The sequence below is a fragment of the Dendrobates tinctorius genome, unplaced genomic scaffold (genome assembly GCF_039654945.1).
Source record: "Dendrobates tinctorius isolate UK_male_01 unplaced genomic scaffold, ASM3965494v1 ptg000158l, whole genome shotgun sequence".
Taxonomy (NCBI): Eukaryota; Metazoa; Chordata; class Amphibia; order Anura; family Dendrobatidae; genus Dendrobates; species Dendrobates tinctorius.
This window is the reverse complement of record NW_027361825.1, coordinates 14,860,618-14,884,599: the sequence shown is the minus strand read 5'-3', so window position 1 is coordinate 14,884,599 and position 23,982 is coordinate 14,860,618. Positions and strand designations below refer to the sequence as shown.

At 43.7% G+C, this 23,982-nt stretch overlaps 1 protein-coding gene and 1 long non-coding RNA gene across 2 annotated transcripts; both read right to left on the bottom strand.

Annotated features, from left to right (window-relative positions):
* Positions 1-529: 529 nt before the first annotated feature.
* Positions 530-19,690, bottom strand: LOC141051884 (uncharacterized). The gene is made up of 3 exons (XR_012220707.1): positions 19,609-19,690; positions 9,518-9,927; positions 530-1,047 (listed from the first exon to the last, which is right to left on the bottom strand). It is a non-coding gene; the product is annotated as an uncharacterized lncRNA (long non-coding RNA).
* Positions 19,691-21,277: 1,587 nt separating this feature from the next.
* On the bottom strand, positions 21,278-22,152 carry LOC141052194 (serine/threonine-protein kinase 25-like). Its single transcript, XM_073549413.1, has 2 exons — positions 22,115-22,152; positions 21,278-21,520 (listed from the first exon to the last, which is right to left on the bottom strand). The coding sequence occupies exons 1-2, from the start codon at positions 22,142-22,144 to the stop codon at positions 21,278-21,280; spliced, it is 273 nt and encodes a 90-aa protein (XP_073405514.1). The 5' UTR covers positions 22,145-22,152.
* Between the last annotated feature and the right edge of the window lie 1,830 nt (positions 22,153-23,982).

The window sequence follows — 23,982 nt, the reverse complement described above, 5'->3', positions numbered from 1 at the left end:
TGACCGAAGGTGACGTCATCGAGGTTACTTCCGGTCACTGAGGCTGCATTCCCTGCAGGGCTGAACTGCCGTGACTTCGGTGAGATCGCATCTTAGCACCGTCCAGGTTGAAAACTTTTTCCCCCAGACATGGATTACAGCGTGGGACAGAACGATGGACAGGTGAGGGCAGCCGAACCCGAACAGTAACACGGACTTCCTGGTGAAGTCCATGTTCAGTGTCCATGCCTGAACAGTAGGTATTTGGTACAGACGCCGAACATTACTGTTCGAAATTGGCCATCTATAGTAGTACTGTTGATGGGAACAACCACAGTGTGTCCCCCTCTATTTAGCGGCTCAATAATGCCAACTATAATCGTTACACCGGTGCCCCAATTAATTAACATGTGACATTAATTTGAAGAGCTATTAAAACTTTTAATTGGTTGATTTTTTTCCAATTAGTTTATACAAGTTTCTTAAATAAAATAATACATAATCAAATAATACTAACATCATGATAAGAATAACTCATATTGGTCGTGATAAAATATTTCCAAAATCATTAGCAAAAAAATCATAAAAGTAGAAATTAAAGTACATATATAGCATAAATGCAAGTATCCTGTATCCTTCATAGTCGAAAAGAAGAGTAAGTCCATTTTATGTAGCTGATAGTTTGATCTCTCGGTTTCTTATATACATATAAGAAAAGGGTAGGACTTTGGTTGGGAAGCAGCTTGCTGATGCAGAAACCTTTTCCTGGAGCAACACTCCATAAAGGAGGACAGAAAACGAATATTCCCAACCTCTCAGACTTTTCCCCTTTCTGAAGATGGAGCACATGAGCGGTTAACAATCCCAGAAAGTGCTACAGGTTATTAAAAAAAAGTTATTTCCTATTTCTTTCAATATTTACATCCATTGTATAATGTATTGTCTATGAATCGGACTGTAAAGCGTCCGACAACCACTGAAAAGTATTGTGATAGGTTTTGGCCAAATGTCGCCATGGAATAAATGATTCGGTCGTGTCAACGAAGTGTTTCCAACAGTAAAGGAAATCTATAACACAAAATTCACAGAAAACAATTATTGCATTAAAATGAAAAATCTAATATTTATTTTTAATTTTTTACTGAGCCCTGAGCATTAAATCTGATGAGAAGCATTTTGGAACTGCAAAAATAGTGCGGTTCTTTGCAAGTGTCAGCATGGAGTATGTCAAAGCTCATTATATACAGTGGGGCAAAAAAGTATTTAGTCAGTCAGCAATAGTGCAAGTTCCACCACTTAAAAAGATGAGAGGCGTCTGTAATTTACATCATAGGTAGACCTCAACTATGGGAGACAAACTGAGAAAAAAAAATCCAGAAAATCACATTGTCTGTTTTTTTTTCATTTTATTTGCATATTATGGTGGAAAATAAGTATTTGGTCAGAAACAAGCAATCAAGATTTCTGGCTCTCACAGACCTGTAACTTCTTCTTTAAGAGTCTCCTCTTTCCTCCACTCATTACCTGTAGTAATGGCACCTGTTTAAACTTGTTATCAGTATAAAAAGACACCTGTGCACAACCTCAAACAGTCTGACTCCAAACTCCACTATGGTGAAGACCAAAGAGCTGTCAAAGGACACCAGAAACAAAATTGTAGCCCTGCACCAGGCTGGGAAGACTGAATCTGCAATAGCCAACCAGCTTGGAGTGAAGAAATCAACTGTGGGAGCAATAATTAGAAAATGGAAGACATACAAGACCACTGATAATCTCCCTCGATCTGGTGCTCCACGCAAAATCCCACCCCGTGGGGTCAGAATGATCACAAGAACGGTGAGCAAAAATCCCAGAACCATGCGGGGGGACCTAGTGAATGAACTGCAGAGAGCTGGGACCAATGTAACAAGGCCTACCATAAGTAACACACTACGCCACCATGGACTCAGATCCTGCAGTGCCAGACGTGTCCCACTGCTTAAGCCTGTACATGTCCGGGCCCATCTGAAGTTTGCTAGAGAGCATTTGGATGATCCAGAGGAGTTTTGGGAGAATGTCCTATGGTCTGATGAAACCAAACTGGAACTGTTTGGTAGAAACACAACTTGTCGTGTTTGGAGGAAAAAGAATACTGAGTTGCATCCATCAAACACCATACCTACTGTAAAGCATGGTGGTGGAAACATCATGCTTTGGAGCTGTTTCTCTGCAAAGGGGCCAGGACGACTGATCCGGGTACATGAAAGAATGAATGGGGCCATGTATCGTGAGATTTTGAGTGCAAACCTCCTTCCATCAGCAAGGGCATTGAAGATGAAACGTGGCTGGGTCTTTCAACATGACAATGATCCAAAGCACACCGCCAGGGCAACGAAGGAGTGGCTTCGTAAGAAGCATTTCAAGGTCCTGGAGTGGCCTAGCCAGTCTCCAGATCTCAACCCTATAGAAAACCTTTGGAGGGAGTTGAAAGTCCGTGTTGCCAAGCAAAAAGCCAAAAACATCACTGCTCTAGAGGAGATCTGCATGGAGGAATGGGCCAACATACCAACAACAGTGTGTGGCAACCTTGTGAAGACTTACAGAAAACGTTTGACCTCTGTCATTGCCAACAAAGGATATATCACAAAGTATTGAGATGAAATTTTGTTTCTGACCAAATACTTATTTTCCACCATAATATGCAAATAAAATGAAAAAAAAACAGACAATGTGATTTTCTGGATTTTTTTTTCTCAGTTTGTCTCCCATAGTTGAGGTCTACCTATGATGTAAATTACAGATGCCTCTCATCTTTTTAAGTGGTGGAACTTGCACTATTGCTGACTGACTAAATACTTTTTTGCCCCACTGTATATGGTGTTTTCTGAGGTTTTGCTAAACACTTTTCATGCAAGTTTTCGGCATAGCCGGGGAAAGATTTACTATAATATCACTTGTTATGTATTTCCAACTGATTCTGTTTAGAAAAACTGAAGGATTATAATGGATGTAAGGATCAGCAGCAATGCAAATGGCCAATCTATGGGAGATTTTAATCTGTCATGTGAACCTAGTCTTAGAGTCTTTACAACAGGATTTGAAGCGGAACTGAATTTCGGTCATAGTAGAATCCGATAGTCTTCAAAGTTGAGTTTACATGAACTATGGGTGGTCCATGACCTGCAGTCATAATATGGATGATAAAATGCTGCAAAAATGTAACAAGTCCTCAAATTAGCCAATTTTAGGAATTAGCGAGTTTTCAGATGATAAATATTTAGAATGAACATTGGCATCTCCATCATTTTTTAATATAAGAGAACCCCAAGAGACTTAATTGTAAGCCAATGAAGTAGCTCAGACAGCACTAAGCTCCGTTCTACAATGAATCATCTGGCTTTGCTTAACTTTAAATACAAGCTTTGGCACAGATGTCTACAGAACCTAAGGTATGGCTTTACATTTTCCTTCCAAGATTTTTGTTTTTATCAACTTGTATCACTATAGTTTTGAGAAAAAGCAAAGCAAAATTTAGTTTTGGGAAAAAGAAAACAAAGCACAATTTTTTGTTGCCATTTGTTAGCTTTTAATAGGAGATCAATTCCTTGTGGATTTTCTGTTTTCTAAAAATGTATAACTCCCCCCCATTCTCACAATAATTTTCCACAGGTGCACACTGAGCGGTTTGATGGGTCTTTCAGCCTAAGCAAGATTAATTATGGGTCTTTGGGACATGGCATCACCCAAAATTTTCTGAAAAATTAATAGGTATCTTAACTCAACCTCAATGTCTCCTTGTAAAGACCATTTTCATAAATGTTTCAAAAAAAGATAACACATTTGCATGTTTCTTTCTTTCTTTCTTTCTTTCTTTCTTTCTTTCTTTCTTTCGTCTCCCCTCTCTCTTTTTTCTCTTTATTTCTTGCCTTCTCTCTTGCTTCCTATCGTTTGATCTTTTTCTCTTCCACTCTCTCTTTTTCTCTCCCCCCTCTCTTTTTTTATCTCTCTCTTTCTCTATCTTTCTCTCTATCCCCTTTCTCATATCTATGGAGAGCAGACACAGGATTCACATGTCCATGAAAAGCATCAAGAGTACCACATATCGTCCTGAGGTATTAATTCTGCCAATATGGCGAATATGAATTTGAAAAGGTTCAATCATCTCAAATATGTTCCTTATTCTCTTTCTTTTTTTTGTTAATTCTCCCACATGTTTGTTTCAATGGCGAGAGGAAAATATGTTACTTCCAAAAGGAATTGTGCAACTCAACATTCCCGATCATTCTCTCCCCTAAACTCTGCTGTCAAGGGATATATATTAATAAGATACAGTATATAGCCATTACATTTGTTAGGAATCTGGGTCATTCTATGCTTATGCAGCAACCCAGATTCTCACATTTGTCTCCAGAGGCTAAGTCCTTTTTCCCTGCTTCTGAGCATGCTCACGGGACGAGCTCTCATTGGAGTTTAGGAGTCAGGTGCTCAGGTCCTGCTCCTGATTTCATTGGTTATGCTCGGGGCTCTGGAGATTTCCGGAAGGTCCCGCATGCTATAAAAAGTGCGCATGGCTATTCTGCCATGCGCTAGTCTTTTCTATACTTGCTGCTGTGTGTTTGGTGATGGATGCTTGGACTGGTGAATGACTTATTAAGAAACCCCTTCCCTCTGATAATACGATTGTGTGAGTGATTGGGATACAGCCAGTATTCGTGCTAGCACCAGCGCGCTCAAGCTCCACCTGTTACAGCAGCCAGCATCTTGCATTGCACCTGCTAATTTGCGCTTGCAGTCATTTTTGGCGACCGCAGTTGCGACGCCATGCACACGTCCAGTCACGGTAAGTCCATTTGGTGGTAGTGACGTCTTTAACTACTCCGATCTCTGGCTACCGCACGTGTGCCGCTGATTATCTGTGCAGTACATACAGACTCAGCGTTTTTTGTATTTGTGTTCTTGTGTGCAGCTCTGTGAGTTCTAACAGAGCTTGCTTTTGTGCACTAGGTGCAGTTCTTCCCTGTGCACATTACCGTCCTTGTGCTCTGCCTATTTAGCAGAGGTTATTACACCTGCCGCACGGTGGACCCCAGGTGGCGAACACGCTTTATTTATATTTTTTTAAGCGTGTTCCGCTGCCGTAACAACATTGTTGTGAAATAGCCTGGCTTGATCAAGATTTGGCTCACATCGATTGCCGTTCTAAGTATTTCTGTGATGTTTTCATAATTTTAGGTTACTTTCCTGGCTTTGACTGCAAAAATACATATATTAGCTGTGTAAACTTCATCCGAAGGACAAATTAAATGACCCTCAATCAGCAATGAAAAATATTATAATGAAAAGTTTGACTTCTCTATATTATGTCACATCAATAATGGGATTGACATTAGGTGTGTATAATGCTTAAAGATATTGTCAACTATTTTCACATTGATCAGCTATCCTTATGATAGATCATCAATGTCTGATCAGTGGGGTGCGACACCTGTCATCCTCGCGATCAGTTGTTCTCAATACTGGCGGTGGACATGGCAGTGTGGCCATGGCCAGGTACTGCATTTCCTTCCCCTATTGATTTGAATATGTCGTGGATGTGCACTACCCAGGGTAGTGGGTGTCACAACCCCACTGATAAGATATTGATGACCTATCCTAAGTATAGGTCATCAGCATTTTAACCCCTTCCCGACCTGTGACACAGCGTATGCGTCATGAAAGTTGGTGCCAATCCGACACATGACGCATATGCTGTGTCATGACTTTAAAGCCCCCCTGCGGGTCGGGTGACCGGGGTCAATGAAAGGTCACCCGACCCGCTGATACAGGGGGCTTTGTACTTCACCACAGGGGGGTGATTCGCCCCCACGTGGCTACGATCGCACTGATTGGCTGTTTCACTTTTAACAGCCAATCAGAGCTATAGTAATATTTCATCAATGAAATTTGATGAAATATTACAAACCAGCCATGGCCGATGCTGAAATAGCATCGGCCATGGCTGGAGACACGGATCCGACCCCCCCCACACCAGCTAATGGGGCCAATCTGCACCCCGCCACTGAATGACAGCGGCGATCTGCCGCTACTGTCATCATCTGCTCCCCGCCTTCCCTCCACTCCCCGCCAGCTTCCAATCACCTCCCCTCCCACCCCCGGTACATTTAGAGTGCCGCTGTCACTCCCGGTGTCCCGCAGTCCCGGATCATGGACACCACCATCTTGGAAAATGGCGGGAACATGCGTAATGTGCCCGTTCGAATCTGCCGGCTGCAGATTCCATTGATTCATTTTGATCACTGTGAAACTCTCACAGTGATCAAAGTAAAATAAAAAGTAAATAAACCCCCCCTTTATCACCCCCATAGGTAGGCACAACTAATAAAATAAAGAAAATATTTTTATATAAAATTTTTCCATTAGGGTTAGAATTAGGGTTAGGGTTGGAAATAGGATTAGAATTAGGGTTAGGGTTGCAATTAGGGTTAGGGTTGGAATTAGGGTTAAGATTAGGGTTAGGGGTGTGTTAGGGTTGGGATTAGGGTTAGGCTTGTGGTTAGGGTTATGGTTAGGGTTGGGATTAGGGTTAGGGGTGTGTTCAGGTTAGGGTTATGGTTAGGGTTGGGATTAGGGTTAGGGATGTGTTGGGGTTAAGGTTGTGGTTAGGGGTGTGTTGGGGTTGGAGTTAGAATTGAGGGGTTTCCACTGTTTAGGCACATCAGGGGGTCTCCAAACGCGACATGGCGCCACCATTGATTCCAGCCAATTTTGTGCTCAAAAAGTCAAATGGTGCCCCCTCCCTTCCAAGCCCCAACATGTGCCCAAACAGTGGTTTACCCCAACATATGGGGTATCAGCGTACTCAGGAAAAATTGCACAACAACTTTTATGGTCTAATTTGTCCTGTTACCCTTGGGAAAATAAAAAATTGGGGGCTAAAAAATTATTTTTGTGGAAAAAAAATGATTTTCTATTTTCACTGCTCTGCGTTATAAACATCTGTGAAGCACTTGGGGGTTCAAAGTGCTCACCAGACATCTAGATAAGTTCCTTGGAAGGTCTAGTTTCCAAAATGGGGTCACTTGTGGGGGGTTTCCACTGTTTTAGGCACATCAGGGGCTCTGCAAATGTAACAACGACCGCAGACCATCCCATCAAAGTCTGCATTTCAAAACGTCACTACTTCCATTTTGAGCCCTGACAATGGTTCCCCCCCACATATGGGGTACCAGCGTACTCAGGACAAGCTGGAAAACAACTTTTGGTGTCCAATTTCTCCTGTTACCCTTGTGAAAATAAAAAATTGCGAGCTAAAAAATCATTTTAAGAGGAAAAAAATGATTTTTTATTTTCACAGCTTTGCGTTATAAACTTCTGTGAAGCACTTGGGGGTTCAAAATGCTCACCACATATCTAGATAAGTTCCTTGGGGGGTCTAGTTTCCAAAATGGGGTTACTTGTGGGGGCTTCCACAGTTTAGGCACATCGGGGCTCTGCAAACGTAACATGACGCCCGCAGACCATTCCATCAAGTCGGCATTTCAAAATGTCACTACTTCCCTTCCAAGCCCCGACGTGTGCCCAAACAGTGGTCCCCCCACATATGGGGTGCCAGCGTGCTCAGTACACACTGGACAACAACTTTTGGGGTCCAATTTATCCTGTTATCCTTGTGAAAAAAAATTGCGGGCTAAAAATCATTTTTTGAGGAAAAAAATGATTTTTTATTTTCACGGCTATAATCTTTTGTAAAGCACCTGGGGGTTCAAAGTGCTCACTATGCATCTAGATAAGTTCCTTAGGGGGTCTAGTTTCCAAACTGTGGTCATTTGTGGGGGAGCTCCAAAGTTTAGGCACACAGGGGCTCTCCAAACATGACATGGCGTCAGCTAAATTTTGGAGCTAATTTTCATTTCAAAAAGTCAAATGTCGCTCATTCCCTTCTGAGCCCGGCTGTGCGCCCGAACAGTGGTTCCCCCCCCATATGGGGTACCAGCGTACTCAGGACAAACTGGACAACAACTTTTGGGGTCCAATTTCTCCTGTTAGCCATGTGAAAATAAAAAATAGCGTGCTAAAAAATAATTTTTGTGGAAAAAAAATGATTTTTTATTTTCACTGTTCTGCGTTATAAACTTTTGTGAAGCACTTGGGGGTTCAAAGTGCTCACTACACATCTAGATAAGTTCCTTATGGGGTCTAGTTTCCAAAATGGTGTCATTGTGGGGGGTTTTCACTGCTTAGGCACACAGGGGCTTTCCAAATGCGACATGGTGTCCGATAACAATTGGAGCTAATTTTCCATTCAAAAAGTCAAATGGTGCTCCTTCCCTTCTGGACCCTGCCGTGCATCCAAACAGTGGTTTATGACCACATATGAGGTATCGGTGTACTTAGCAGAAATTTCCCAACAAGTTTAAGGATCCATTTTATCCTGTTGCCCATGTGAAAATGAAAAAACTGAGGCTAAAAGAAAAATTTTGTGAAAAAAAAGTACTTTTTTTGGACAGATCAATTTGTGAAGCACCTGGGGGTTCAAAGTGACCACTATGCATCTAGATAAGTTCCTTGGGGGGGTCTAGTTTCCAAAATGGGGTCACTTGTGGGGGAGCTCCAATGTTTAGGCACACAGGGGCTCTCCAAACGCAACATGGCATCCGCTAAATATTCCAGCATATTTTCCATTCAAAATGTCAAATGACGCTCTTTCCCTTCTGAGCCCTGTCGTGCGCACAAACAGTTGTTTATGACCACATATGAGGTATCGGTGTACTCAGGAGAAATTGCCCAACAAATTTTAGTATCCATTTTATTCTGCTGCCCATGTGAATATGAAAAAATTTATGCTAAATGAAAATTTTTGTTGGAAAAATTAAAATGTCCCTTTTTTCCTTCCACGTTGCTTTAGTTCTCGTGAAGCACCTGAAGGGTTAATAATCTTCTTGAATGTAGTTTTGAGTAGCTTGAGGGGTGCAGTTTTTAGAATGGTGTCACTTTTGGGTATTTTCTGCCATATAGACCCCTCAAAGTGACTTCAAATGTGAGGTGGTCCCTAAAAAAATGGTTTTGCAAATTTTGTTGTAAAAATGAGAAATCACTGGTCAACTTTTAACCCTTATAACTTCCTAACAAAAAAAAAATTTGTTTCCAAAATTGTGCTGATGTAAAGTAGACATGTGGGAAATGTTATTTAGTAACTATTTTGGTGTCACATAACTCTCTGGTTTAACAGAATAAATTGCAAAATTTTCAAAATTTTTGCCAAATTTCTTATTTTTCACAAATAAACTCAAAAATAATCAACTTAAATTTACCACTAACATGAAGTCCAATATGTCACGAAAAAACGTTCTCAGAATCACTAGGATCCGTTGAAGCGTTCCAGAGTTATTTACCTCATAAAGGGACACTGGTCAGAATTGCAAAATATGGCCAGGTCATTAAGGTCAAAATAGGCTGGGTCATGAAGGGGTTAAAGCAGTGGAGAACCTCTAAGATTCAGAAAACTCTGCACATTTAAAAATGTGATAGCATTAGGTGAACTCTCCTGGACCATACTGACCTTCGTGGGACATTGCTTGTATTTTTACTCCTCTACTGTTAAGTTCTCGGATCTTAGTCTTAGTAGTGCCCTTGTAGACCTTGGCAAATATGATGTGCAACTTGACATGAGGGTTTCTGGGAATGAATGTGTTCAGCAAGATCTGAATGCAATCATCACAAGGACTCCAGGAGATGTACCATAGAATTGTGCATTTTCTCCAAGCATCTTTGAATCTATCTCCAAGAAACACCTCTTCAGCTTGAGACTCTTCGTTGTTGGTAAAGTGACCACAATCAATACGTTGGTTCTGATCATACACCTCATAGCAGAGATGAGTGGCCGGAGGTCTTGTAGATGGTCCATAGTGAGAGCAAAACATTTTGGGAGACATAGAAATCATGTTGATGAAAAGTGTAAAAGTAAGAAACCTAAAAAAAAAAAAGAATTTCAAAGTTACAGCAGAATTTTTTTTTGAAACAACGGAAATTCTGTATCATCAAAAGTATTACAAATCTGTGGCTCAAGACTTTTACATATTGTAAAATCCTGAGGCAGAGAACATTTTTGACTTCTTAGAGACAATCCAAATGTATGTGCATAGGAGTGATCGTGGTGCATCCCAGCACCCTGTAGTGTTCTTTTGTTTCATGTGACCATGGAAGCTACAATCGTGGAGTTCCATTGAGTTTCCAAGACACCCAGCAGCCTGCTGATGGCAGCCATGCCTGCTAACAAGATGGTGCTGCTGTGAAGACCAACCTGTGGCTGGGCATAATAGAAGATCATGGTTTTTGCTATATACCACAATAGTATGGTATTGCAGTATATAATATAAGCTATTAAACAATCATATATTAAAATCCACCAAGTGGACTACAAAATAAAGTAAAAAGAAATGTGTTTTTAAAATGTAAAAAATCTAAAAACTTTAAATCACCAACTAATATCCCTTATTAAAAAGAAAGAAAGAAAAAACAGTATTGTCAAATATAACTTTTAATGAAAATTTATCTCACCTCCTGATGAGCCTTTTGTGGTCAAACGTGTAGAGGTCACAAGACATATTTCTGATGAGTATCCTTTTTGTCTGTTCCCTATTTATTGCTTGATCACATGCTATCCCCATCTTTTCATAGACAGGGGAAGGATCCACACAATATCTGTCATGACACAGCTGTCGGGTGACCCAGGACCAGGGACTCCTTCCCTGTCCCTAACACTAGTGGGCGCCCTAGCTCACCCTACTCCCTGGGATACTTCCGAAGGTGAAGATGCTGGGGCTTCCACCTTTGCCTTGTCTCCTGAGTTAGCCCTCCATCTGATCTCTTTCTCCACCCAGGTAAGAGGGGCGCTACTGTGCACCGTAGTACACCAACTTCACAAACAAGGCAACACAAGCAAGGGTTAACAGAAAACTCCAGGCATACAAAATATTTACTCACATATAACAGAGGAATGCACTGGGGTGTGAAGATAGGGAATTAAACCAAAGAAGAGAAGGATAAGGAATTACCACGCATACAAACCAAGCAACAGTCACTGATAACTCCTCCAACTCTCCTTCTCATAAGAACTCTCCCTCCATTAGCCATGCAGCAGTAAAGCTAGCTCTGACAAGGATTTGTATCAGAGCCCAGATTATAAAGGGAAAAGGAGAGGCTAACCGAGCTCAGCTGAGAGCACAGGGATTTCCAACATGGCCGATTAACCACTGTTCTGCTAGAAGAAATAAACAAATGAAGAAGTGCATCATCTCAGCACCAGAGTAGGAGCAATCACTGCGGTCTTCTGGCTCCACACTGTCGTGGTCACTCTGTGACAATATCATTGTGGGATCTGCCTGCGGTTTGTGTGAGGCTATATTTTGTTGCCTTTATTCAGCTGCCATTTGCTCCTGGGACTAAATATCTACATCAAGGACTCCCAGGATCAGACGTCATTGAGTGAGGGCACCATATCTGCTGTTAAATAGGGTGCCAACCTCAGCTGTCTAGGCAGGCTTTCAGTATAGGAACAGTGCAGAGGGGTCACGTTCACTTTTTTTTTATTCTTTCTTTCTGTCTAGTCTCTCTCCCATTAATTGGCAATACAAAGTCCAGAAATAGAAGGCGAGCACCATCACAATAGTCCACACATCCGAACCATCATATGTGTATAAAAGAGATGCAGCCGGCAATACAACTGTTTAACCCTTAGGTGCACATTTATAGAAAATGAGCTAATCCACATAGCAGAAAAATAGTAGAAAAGAACAGCACTCACCCGGTAGTATAGTCAAGGCTTTATTGTAAAAGCATATCAGCGGGAGAACGGGTGCAAAAAGGAGATAGCAAAACGATCGTCGTTGCTATCTCCTTTTTCCCTTACGTCCCTCCGGACAGCACCATGGAGGACGTCCTTCCTTGCCCTATAGTGGGACAGGATCAGAGAGAGGTTAAAAGGCCCCTCCCACCTCCACCCTCCAGTGTTTTTCCTGTCACGGCAGGGGACGGTTGTATGAGAGGTTGCTCTTAGAGCGAAGATAGCCTATGGACATTTATTAGCCCTCTCCTCGTTCTCCTCCTACCTCTCTGACCGCTCCTTCACTGTATCTTTTTCCGGCTCCTCTTCCTCTTCTCGTCCCCTTACTATCGGGGTCCCGCAGGGCTCAGTCCTAGGCCCCCTCCTCTTCTCTTTATACACTGCCCCTATTGGACAAACAATCAGCAGATTTGGGTTCCAGTATCATCTCTATGCTGATGACACCCAATTATACACTTCTTCCCCTGACATCACCCCTACCCTAATTCAAAATACCAAGGATTGTCTGTCTGCTGTCTCTAGCATCATGTCCTCCCTCTATCTGAAACTAAATCTCTCTAAAACTGAACTTCTTGTGTTTCTCCCCTCTACTAACCTCACTCTACCTAACATCGAAATAACCCTGGAGGGTTCAACCATAACTCCCAAGCAGCATGCCCGCTGTCTTGGGGTCATATTCGACACTGAACTTTCCTTTACTCCGTACATCCGATCACTCAGTCGCTCTTGTCACCTGCATCTTAAAAACATCTCCAGAATCCGACCTTTTCTCACCTTTGAAACTGCTAAGACTCTTACTGTCGCTCTTATTCATTCTCGCCTGGACTACTGCAACTCTCTTCTGATCGGTCTCCCTCTTACCAAACTTTCTCCTCTCCAATCCATCTTGAATGCGGCAGCCAGGGTCATATTTCTGTCCAGCCGCTTCACCGATGCCTCCATCTTGTGCCAGTCATTACACTGGCTACCTATTCGCTACAGGGTCCAGTATAAACTCATCTCTCTCACCCACAAAGCTCTCCACTGTTCTGCACCGCCTTATATCTCCTCTCTCATCTCTGTCTATCGCCCTACACGTGCCCTCCGTTCTACAAATGACCTAAGACTAACATCCCCCGTAATCCGAACCTCGCACCTCCGCCTCCAAGACTTCTCTCGTGCTGCTCCAGCTCTCTGGAATGCACTTCCCCAGGCGATCAGACTGATACCTAGCCCTGACCTATTCAAGCGCGCTTTGAAAACCCATCTCTTCAAACAAGCCTACCACATCAACTACCCAGCAAGCTAACTTTGCCCTGTTCCCTTCTTCCAAATATTATTCTGAATCTGCACCCTACTATTCATCTGTCTCCCCACCCTTCATGCACATGATAACTGCACTTGATACTTGTCTATTGCACTTAAACACACGGGCTGATGACCGGATCATGCAGCTTTATATGAAAATCCCTATTATAATTGCCAGACCTGAATTAACAAGCATTTTTCACCTACTGTGTCCCCCCATTTCCTTGTAGATTGTAAGCTTGCGAGCAGGGACCTCACTCCTAATGTCACTGTTTGAATTGTCTTAACTTGTATTGAATTTATTGTCTGTACATGTCCCCGCTTAATTGTAAAGTGCTGCGGAATATGTTGGCGCTATATAAATAAAAAATTATTATTATTATTATTATTTATTGCTTTCCATTCCCCTGGCAGGTGGTCTGTGGCTGATTCCTCTCTGGGAGAGGTCCCTCAGCCATCATTCGTTGTACCAGACGGGATTGGGGGTCTCAGCCCTCTCTTCCCCGCTGTCAAGTGGACCGTGGCTGACACCTCTTGGAGAAGTTCCTCAGCCAGCCTGCATGATGGGCTCAGGGGGATCGTGCGGCGCGTCCAATCCTTCCCCCTGTCAAGGGGCCCAGGGCCGACACTCTCCGGTGGGGAGTCCCTCTGCCCCAGAGACCAGTCGAGCGGACGTGCTCCTGGGTTGAGCCGCTCCTCCCGGTGGGAGTCTCTCGGCTCGGACGCCGGCCGGCAAAACATGGCTAATTCCGGAAAACATGCGGTGGAGAAGGCCGCCGCGCCTCCGGCAACGTCAGCATAAGGTCGGCGTGCGTTCCACGGCAGAACGCGGAAGTGCAGAACGAGACAGGCAACAGCCTAGTTTCTTGGATCTCGTGGGGCACATGAAAGGAAATCACTGGCAGTAATACAACATTCCTGACCGAACGCCACTTCCCTCCATGGTAGGCTCTCGGCGTTACCAGCTCCCCCTGTCTTTCTAGCAGGTGTGGAGCCAGCACAGGTGAGTGCACGCTGGAATGTTATGTTCAGGGCCTGGCCTCTGGGTTAATACTAGCCTCATGCCTTGGTGCCAAAGCTGGGCCTAGAGCCTCATGTGCTGAGATATGCTCCACATATAAGCAGCTAGGCCTTGGACCTCTAGGCTATAGTAAGGCCATTTGTCCAAGCTACATCTCATAATGGGACCTCAGTTAGTTGCAGACCAGGTCTGCACAGAGCCTTATGGCTGGACACATGGTGGAATGCAACACAGGGTCTCCAGGGAATCTGCTCTCCACCTGAGTCTCTTTAATTAGCTCCTTCAGGTGGAGCTGGTCTGACAATTGAGATATACTATTCAGAGCGGAGGTTTATCCGGATCTCTGATTGCTCTCTTGGAGGTAGCTGGGGACCTGGCCTCTTGTTTGGCACCTTCAAGCAGGGCTGTAATCTGTGCATCATATTACATCATAGGGGCATCGTTTTGTCTCTGTGCATCGTATCGCCGCTGAACATCGTATCGCTGTGCACGATATATGGCCGCTGTGCACGACATATGGCCGCTGTGCACGACATATGGCCGCTGTGCATGACATATGGCCGCTGTGCACGACATATGGCCGCTGTGCACGACATATGGCCGCTTTGCATGATATATGGCCGCTGCGCACGATACATGGCCGCTGCGCACGATACACGGCCGCTGCGCACGATACACTGCTGCCGTGCACGATATGTTGCCGCCGTGCGCCATACTGCCGCTGTGCATCATACGGCCTCTGTGCATCATTGTGCATCATATTGCAACATTGTGCCTCATATTGCATCATTGTGCCTCATTGCATCATTGTGCTTCATATTGCATCATTGTCCTTCATATTGCATCATATCGCATCATTGTGCTTCATATTGCATCATTGTGCATCATATTGCATCATTGTGCATCATATTGTATCATTGTGCATCATATTGTATCATTGTGCATCATATTGCATCATTGTGCTTCATATTGCATCACATTGCATCATTGTGCTTCATATTGCATCATATTGCATCAGTGTGCCTCATATTGCATCATTGCGCTTCATATTGCATCATTGCGCTTCACGTGGCATCATTGTGCTTCATAGTACCTCTGTGCATCATATGGCTTCATAGTGCCTTTGTACATCATGTGGCTTCATAGTTCCCTTGTGCATCAGACTGCATCAGGGGGCTGCATAGTGCCTCTGTTCACCATGCGGCATCATGGTGCCTCTATGCAGCGTATTCCACTATGTGGCTTCATGGTGCCTTTGTGCTGCACCATAGAGCTCTATAGTGTCTGTGCGTCATACTGCATCATATAGCTTCATAGTCCCTTGGTGCATCATATTGCATCATAAGCCTTCATAGTGGCTCTATGCATCATATTGCTTCATAGCGCCCCATAGTGTCTTGGCACATCATATTGCGTCATGGCGCTTCTGTACAGCATAAGGCTTCTGTGCATCATATGGCGTCATAAGGCTTTGGTACCCCTGCGCCTCAGGGGGTCATTTATGGGTCCTAATACCTCTGTGCTTCATAATACCTCTGGTGCTGTGGCTTTGGGCCTCTGGCTTAGACCTTCTGACTTGGGCATTTTTGTGGGCCACACCTTGTATGGTTGGCCTACCACTTCACATTTTGTCTCAGGCCCCAACTCTGGTCTTTGTGTTTCGGGCCTAGACCCAGTTTCTGTTGCTTCATTGTTGGCAACTGGACTTAGCCAGACGAACAGTTATGCTTGAATTGGCCTAGTAACTTAACATTTCTTCTATTTGGAACAGAACCCTCAAGTGAGTTACTGTCTTCAGGGCTAAAGGCAGGTCCCTCTCATAGTTAACTTTTAAAGGGAGACATACGTCTTTGGGGTTCATCCTTTAAGTGGACATAGTCTGGGTGCAGAAAATCCCATAAGGTGGGAGGAAACAATTCTTCCCGACTCCACATAGAGCAGTCGGACTGGTTTCCTTGATAGAGACCCATTAGGCAGATTCTTGTCCTATAAATCAGTTGTATTATGTTTACCAGGGGTGGCATCACTACTTTTTGTACCTGGTGGCGTTTCAGCAGCCCTGCGTCAGGTGGCAGAGGATCCCATACTCGCTGCTCTTACGGGAGTCAGGGCTCCTAACGTAAAGAAGCGGTATCCATGACTCTTGCAGTCGAGAACCCATAGCCCATCTGCCTCGCAGTAGTCAATCCCCTCTGCGATGGGAGGAAACCTACTTCCCTCTAGTTATAGAGTGTGGTTCCTCGCACCATAGCAGTCAGTGGTATAAATATCTCTAAGAAGATTGCCTTTTAGGATATAACATATGAATAAGTTGACACATTTACAGTGTCTGGGCTAATGACTTGTATAGAAGCACACACTTACTCTCCTCAGTTCCAAAGTCCAGACTCCAGTGTCTAACATCAGTAAAACAGGCGTGAGGATCCACATTTCCCTTTCAATGCTTCTAATGAAAAGCCAATGTTGGTAGTGGCAGGACTAGTTACCTGCCAGATGGAGTATTTCCTTAGTCTTAAATAATAGCCAACCCTTTCTTGAGGTTTGGACATGTAAAGGATTCAGAATACACATGATCTCCTGGATGAGTAGGGTACATACGTCTCAATACTCCGCTATTTTCCATGTACTGTTATTGCTCTGATCTTCCAGCGGAGCATGGTCTCTGGCCTGCAGGTTTCCTTGTAGTATGGTAAGGTGGTCTCTAGCCAAGGTTTAAGCCGAGCCCAGGAGGACCGACGAAGGAACTATCCTGTATTATAAGCACATACAGCGAATTAACGGTCTGTACAGTCCTCTTTGTATTATGGCTGTAGTTATCACCATACCTTTTGCTGGGCAATAAGGTTTTAATCCTATTTCTGTGACTGCGGTGTTCATAAGTATCTATCACAATAACTGTAATTCACTGCAGTTTATTAGTGGTATTGGGGTGCAACAGGTTGTTCCACTGCAAATCTTGTTTGCCACATTCATACTGAAATTGGCCATTATAGACATATATCAGACACTCACTACGGTGATTACCTTTGTAGATCCCTTTCGATATCTAGATTTCCTCTCATCTTATAGATAATGTCTAGATCTAGACTGGTTTTTACCTAGAACTTTGATCTGGGGGCTTCTGTACCCACCCTGAGACCTTTGCTTTGGTATTCTCCATGGTGCTGTCCGGAGGGACGTAAGGGAAAAAGGGAATTAGACCTACCGGTAATTCTGTTTCCTGTAGTCCCTCAGGACAGCACCCTTAGTTCCCTCCCTTATGTTTGTCTTTAGGCTTGCATGGAATCGATCGGCAGATTGTTCATCCATCAGGTCATCGTGGCTCGAGATGGGGATGGAGCCGCTAAAGGGTCTTACAGACGCGTTTGTAAGGGCGTGTTTAGACCATTTCCATCCATCCACGGTGGTACTTTGAAAAAACGCTGGAGGGTGGAGGTGGGAGGGGCCTTTTAACCTCTCTCTGATCCTGTCCCACTATAGGGCAAGGAAGGACGTCCTCCATGGTGCTGTCCTGAGGGACTACAGGAAACAGAATTACCGGTAGGTCTAATTCCCTTTTTGCACCCGTTCTCCCGCTGATATGCTTTTACAATAAAGCCTTGACTATACTACCCGGTGAGTGCCGTTCTTTTCTACTATTTTTCTCCCATTAATTGACCAACACCATATACCTCCACATGTTACCCAGTCATTCTGGTCATTTTTCCATGACCAATTTATAGGGTGCTCCAGGGCAGAGTGGGACAGCCACTGAGGAGCTGGGCCGCCTATTGCATGCAGTATCATTTAAGGTGCCAACCTCTGCTGGTAGGCAAGTGCTCAGTTTTGGTCGCTTATCACTGGGAGAACTCAGAATGCACTTTTAAGTGTGGTGTCTATGTCTGTTGGTCGTTGTTTGTCCTTTTTAATTGATTTTGATTAAAAGTTATATTTTATATATTCTTTGGCGTTCCTTCATTTTAACAGTTCTCCATTTGAACCTCTTCAGTAGAATATTTCATTTGTAGCATCGCAGTGTCAGTAAGTCTGATATATGAAAATAAATTATTGATTAACCACATAAAAAATCAAAATGCTAATATTGTGTTTTTTCAGGTTTAACAGCACCGCAAAATAATGCATTATGAAGCGATCAAAAAGGTGCATCAACCTCAAAATGGTATCAATAAAAACATAAACTGCCCATGCAAAAAAATCCTCACATCTCCACCGATGTAAAAATGAAAACGTCACAGGTCTTAAAAAATTGTGGATTTTTTTTTCAAAATTTCTATATTTTTTTCACCACTTAAATAAAAAAAATTCTATACAAGTTAGGTATCTCTGTCATTTCTTTGATCTGTGGTATATTATCAGGTTAATTTTCACTGCACAATGAATTAGTGAAATTGTGGTTTTTGTGCAATTTCACAACACTTGGAATTATTTTAATCAATTTGCCCTTTTCCAGTCTATCAATTGATTAAATGATGTCATTCAAAACTACAACTCAAACCTCAAAAGAAAAACAAAAAAAATTATACAGTGATGTGGATGGAAGAATAAAAAAATCATGACTCTTGCAAAGGGGGGAGGAAGTGAAACAGGTCTAATTTATTGTTTCATGTATTTGGACAAGCAATTAAAATAAAATTGTAAACATTTGGCATAAATCCAATGAACATATAGGATGGGGGATATATATAACAGGATGGGGTCAGAATAAGGGACATATACCAGGATGGGGAATATATACTGTATATACCCCTGTAGACTGTGAGACCTCGCGGGCAGGGTCCCCTCTCCTTATGTACTTGTGTGTCCCTTGTCTTACACTTGTTTATTATTCTTGCATATATTACACTTGTCTATTATTCCCCTTTTGACATGTAAAGTGCCATGGAATAAATGGCGCTATATAAATGCATAATAATAATAAGCAATAATAATAATATACAAAGATGGGGGATATATATACCATGATGGGGTCAGGATAAGGGACATATACCAGGATGGGGAATATATACTGTATATACAAAGATGGGGGATATATATATACCAGGATAGGGGGTATATATACCAAGATGGGGGATATATGTAGCAGGATGGGGGATATATTTACCAGGATGGGTTCAGGATAAGGGACATATACCAGGATGGGGGATATGTATACCAGGATGGGGGATGTATATACCAGGATGTATACCAGGATGGGGGATATATATAACTGGATTGGGCCAGGATAGGGGACATATACCACAATGGGGGATGTATATACCAGGATTGGGCCAGGATAGGGGACATATACCACAATGGGGGATGTATATACCAGGATGGGGCCAGGATAAGGGACATATTCCAGGATGGGAGATAATCGCGTCTGTGCCTGCCGTTAATTAATAATATTTGTAGATTTGAATTGATTTTGAAGTAGATTTTTTTTTGCTGGTTTTTGCCCATTTCTCCAGCAGTAATGTTCTCCACCACTATATCAACATATTATCAGCAGACATGCACTTACCTGATGAAGTGTTGTATCACCTGCTGTGCTTCTATTACTGTCACTATAGAAATAACCCAGCTTTTATTCAGTTAGTAGGTAGCTTGTTTATCTAGTTATGATGCAAAAGGTATTTATGGATGATGCATACATTGGCAGTTTAGTCTTTATGTCTATTTAAAGTCTCCTTCATTAGTTTTTTCTTGCGCCGATCACGCCCAGATTATGATGTACAAATAAAGTATTGTCTACCCAATGACATATGAACAGCAGAAGGATGTGAGTGACTCTAATGAAAAGGAAACTAAAAGTATTTGGCAGTGCTAATACGTGTCACATGAAGGAGCCAAATTGTACCTATCTAGATGAGCAAAACATCTTCAGGCTGGGGATGAAATATTAATGTACGGTAAATTAAATATTGTATTAATAGCAATTCCTAAGAGAATAATTATGATCAATGTTACATAAAGTCAGTGGAGTAGCAACTATTTGTGGCGCCCGGGGCGGTCGAAAAATTTGCCGCCCCTTTGGTCATTGATAATCCGGAAGCATCCGAAGAGCCCACACTACACTCAAAGATCTAATTTTTAGTCTGCTACTAACTCTGCTGTTATTATGTCTACACATCAAGACTTTCATCTTCTTGCAGTTCTCTCTATATACAGTATATATATGTATGTATTAGCTTGATGATGCTGGATGAAGACCTAATGGCTTTTTAATAATAATTTTTAATAATGTGACAGAAAAAAAAACAAAGTACAAATTATTTTCGAAACTTGGGTAAAGTTCAGCGGTGTTCGCCGGGCCGGAAGTGCGCTGCCACGCCCACGGTGGAGATACACAGACAGGTCCTGCTGGCTGCTGCTGCTGCACTGTGCCTCCGCGCTTCTCCCACAGAGGAGAGGAATTGCTGCTGCTGCCGCGCCGCCCCCACACACGTGCCACCTGGGGCGGACCGCCCCCCCACGCTACGCCACTGGGCACTGCTGAGGTGTTATGGAAGCCCAGGTTGCTTTGATAGCAGCCATCAGCTCGTCTTAAGAAATCTGGGTGCTCATAATATTAGCCAACGTGTTGCGCAGAGATAGACAGGGAGCGCTCTACTGGTTGAAAACGAAAATGGAAGTGAAGCTCCCTGAACTGACATAGAAATCAGGACACTTTGAGGATAAGAAAGTTTAATTTCTTTGTGCTTTGCAACACTTTGGGCTGAACAATCCCTTTAAGGCTGGGGTCACACTAGCGTATGGCATCCGATGCGATAGCTCTGCTGCGAGTGTGAGTCGAGTGTCCTGCTACTGCACTCCCATCCTCTCACACAGAGCTGATCAGAGCACAGCTGCGGAGGAGGTGGAGAAAGTAGTTTCTCCATCTCCTCCATTGCCGGCGTCACCGTACATCGCACCGCACTCAGATTATATCCGAGTGATGTGCGTTGTGTCATTCGCACCCATAGATGCAAGTGAGCCAAGACTCGGCCAAGTCTCATTGCCAATCGCAGCATGCAGCGACCGATTCAGCATGAGAAAATCGCAGATATGATCTGCCCCAAAGAATAACACTAGAATGAGTGCTATGCAATGTTTTCTCGCATAGCACTTGTCCGTATTCCACGGTAGTGTGACGCTGGCCTAAGTCTCCCATCGAGACTCAGTTTCCTAGTACAGAGCGCATTAATAAAGGTTTAGGACGTTACCTTCAGGTAGGAGCCATAATAGCGATTGATATAAGGACTGTCACACTGGCTCAGAACAGTGATCTCTTGTTGAATGTCCTCAATCTCATCTTCTGCCTCTTCCAGGTCTATGATCTTGATGGCCACCACTTCTTTGCTGCGATTCTCTATACCTTTGTACACTTCTCCAAATGATCCCCTCCCAATGCGCTCCAGCTTGGTGAAGAGGCGTTCTGGGTCCATTCTCGATCCCTACAGAGGAAGAAATAATCAGAAAGCCACAATACCTAGTGCCTTTGCCATTTACTTTCTAGATGAGTCGTCACATGACAGCAGCTGCTTCCCTCCGTCCCCCCGTCCCATTTCCTTTACTGAATTCTGTATACAAAGCCCGGGGCAAGTGGTGGCGTAATGCAGGCTGCGCCGGGCAGTTATACCGGTCACAGTCCTCCTCGTGTAGCAATAACCAGTGGTGGATTCTGTGTACAGACAGCAGTCACTTTGATATTAAATCACAATCAGTTTTGTTTTTCTGAAATCAACCACAAACGGTCTTCACTTTCCAATCTGCATGGGAAAAATAACGACTGCCTGAAGGCGACATTCTTTCAGCTGATCCCTGAGGCTCATTCTGTACTGCTGTACGTGGATCAGTGCTGAGTGCGCAACTCTGGAGCCGGTTAGTGCAGGTGCAGCTCATGAGACTAGTGCACAACAGACACGATGCAACGAAAACAGACCCGTGAAGAAGCCACGTTACCTATCAGATCTGGAGGCTGGCGGAGTTAGCGCGGCTTCTTGGTGGGCGACCCAATAGCGGTGTACTGCATTAAGAGTGAGAATTACCTGTGATGGGAAGTCCCGTAGGTGCGCCATTCTGGAGCAATCTGATTCCGCTCAGTGACAGATCAGTGACCCATAGACTGGGGGTGACGGCACAGCGCACACAACTTGCCCCACATCGCTCGCCCCCTCTATAATCTGCACAGCCCTGAATGCAACACACTGACAAGAAGCAGCAGCTGTGAGACTGTTCTGCTACCAATAGTCATAGGCAGTGGCTGCAATGTGCAGAGATAAAATGTCCCTACTGCTGGGATGTATGGAGCCCAGTACACCACAGCTCCCTCCTATACTAATCTATGGCAACCCATAGCACTGAGCCATAGCCACTCAGCACAGCAATACACAGGGTCCTAATAGCTGGCCTGCTCTATACAGAGAGCAAAACAGTCCTCCCTGATACCACACACGTACTTACGTCATCCCCGCCCGGGATCCTGGGACATGTAGTTCTTTTGGAAGCCGTTGTCTATTGTCCTGATGGCACCTAGAACTACAAATCCCACAAGCTAAAGGCGCGGGGTGTTCTGGGAGTTGTAGTAGCTAGGCATGAACGTAAACAGGAGACATGTGACCGGAGTTAGGCGTTACGTCAAGCCTATGGAAACCGCTCTGGGAAAGTGGGAGGGAATAAGTGGAACTGGTATCACGTGACCACAAGTAACCCATGCACTGCTGATATACTGTGGTGGAGGCCGTGTGCGCACACGTGTGCTCCGCCCGTGGTTGTCACAGACCTTAGAAAATAAAATGTATTCCCAGGCGGCACGTGTGTGGGGGCGGCGTGGTAGCAGCAGCAATTCCTCTCCTCTGTGGGAGAAGCGCGGAGGCACAGTGCAGCAGCCAGCAGGACCTATCTGTGTGTCTCCACCGTGGGCGTGGCAGCGCACTTCCGGCCCGGCGAACACCGCTGAACTTTTCCCAAGTTTCGAAAAGAATTTGTACTTTCTGTTTTTTTTTCTGTCACATTATTAAAAATTATTATTAAAAAAGCCATTAGGTCTTCATCCATTATCATCAAGCTAATACATACATATATATATAGAGAACTGCAAGAAGATGAAAGTCTTGAAATGTAGACATAATAACAGCAGAGTTAGTAGCAGACTAAAAATTAGATCTTTGAGTGTAGTGTGGGCTCTTCGGATGCTTCCGGATTATCAACGACCAAAGGGGCGGCAAATTTTCGACCGCCCTGGGCGCCACAAACAGTTGCTACGCCACTGCACTTACTACACAGGAAAAGAGACATGTGAATGTTATTCTACCGGTCAATACAATAGTGATTCAAGATGAGCAGATCTTTTGAAATTCAAATTCAACAAATTTTCCCCAATAAATGTAATTTACGGAAAAAAAATTTGCTCAATTTCGATGTGGGAAAGCTTGTAAATGCTCAGAAAATACACATGGGGAGAAGAAAGAGTGAGAACCCCGCCGACCCTAAGATCTTACACTTTACAGAGAAAGACGTTCTTGCTGATCATAACAGCTTACACTTTACAGAGAGAGCGGACCCTACTGAGCTTATACTTTACAGGAGAAAGCGAGAGGACCTTGCTAACCATAAGAGCTTACATTCTACAGGAGAGAAAGAGAGAGGACTCCACTGACCACAAGAGCTTACACTCTACAGGAAAGAGAGAGATGATAACATTGACCATTAGAGCTTACACTCTATAGGAAAGAGAGAAGACCTCGCTGACAATAAGAGCTTATACTCTACAGGAGAGAGAGAGGATCGCTCTGACTATAAGAGCTTACACTGCACAGGAGAGAGAGAGAGAACCCCACTGACCATAAGATCTTACACTTTACAGCAAAGAATGAGGACCCAATGACCATAAAAGCTTAAACTCTACAGGAGAGAA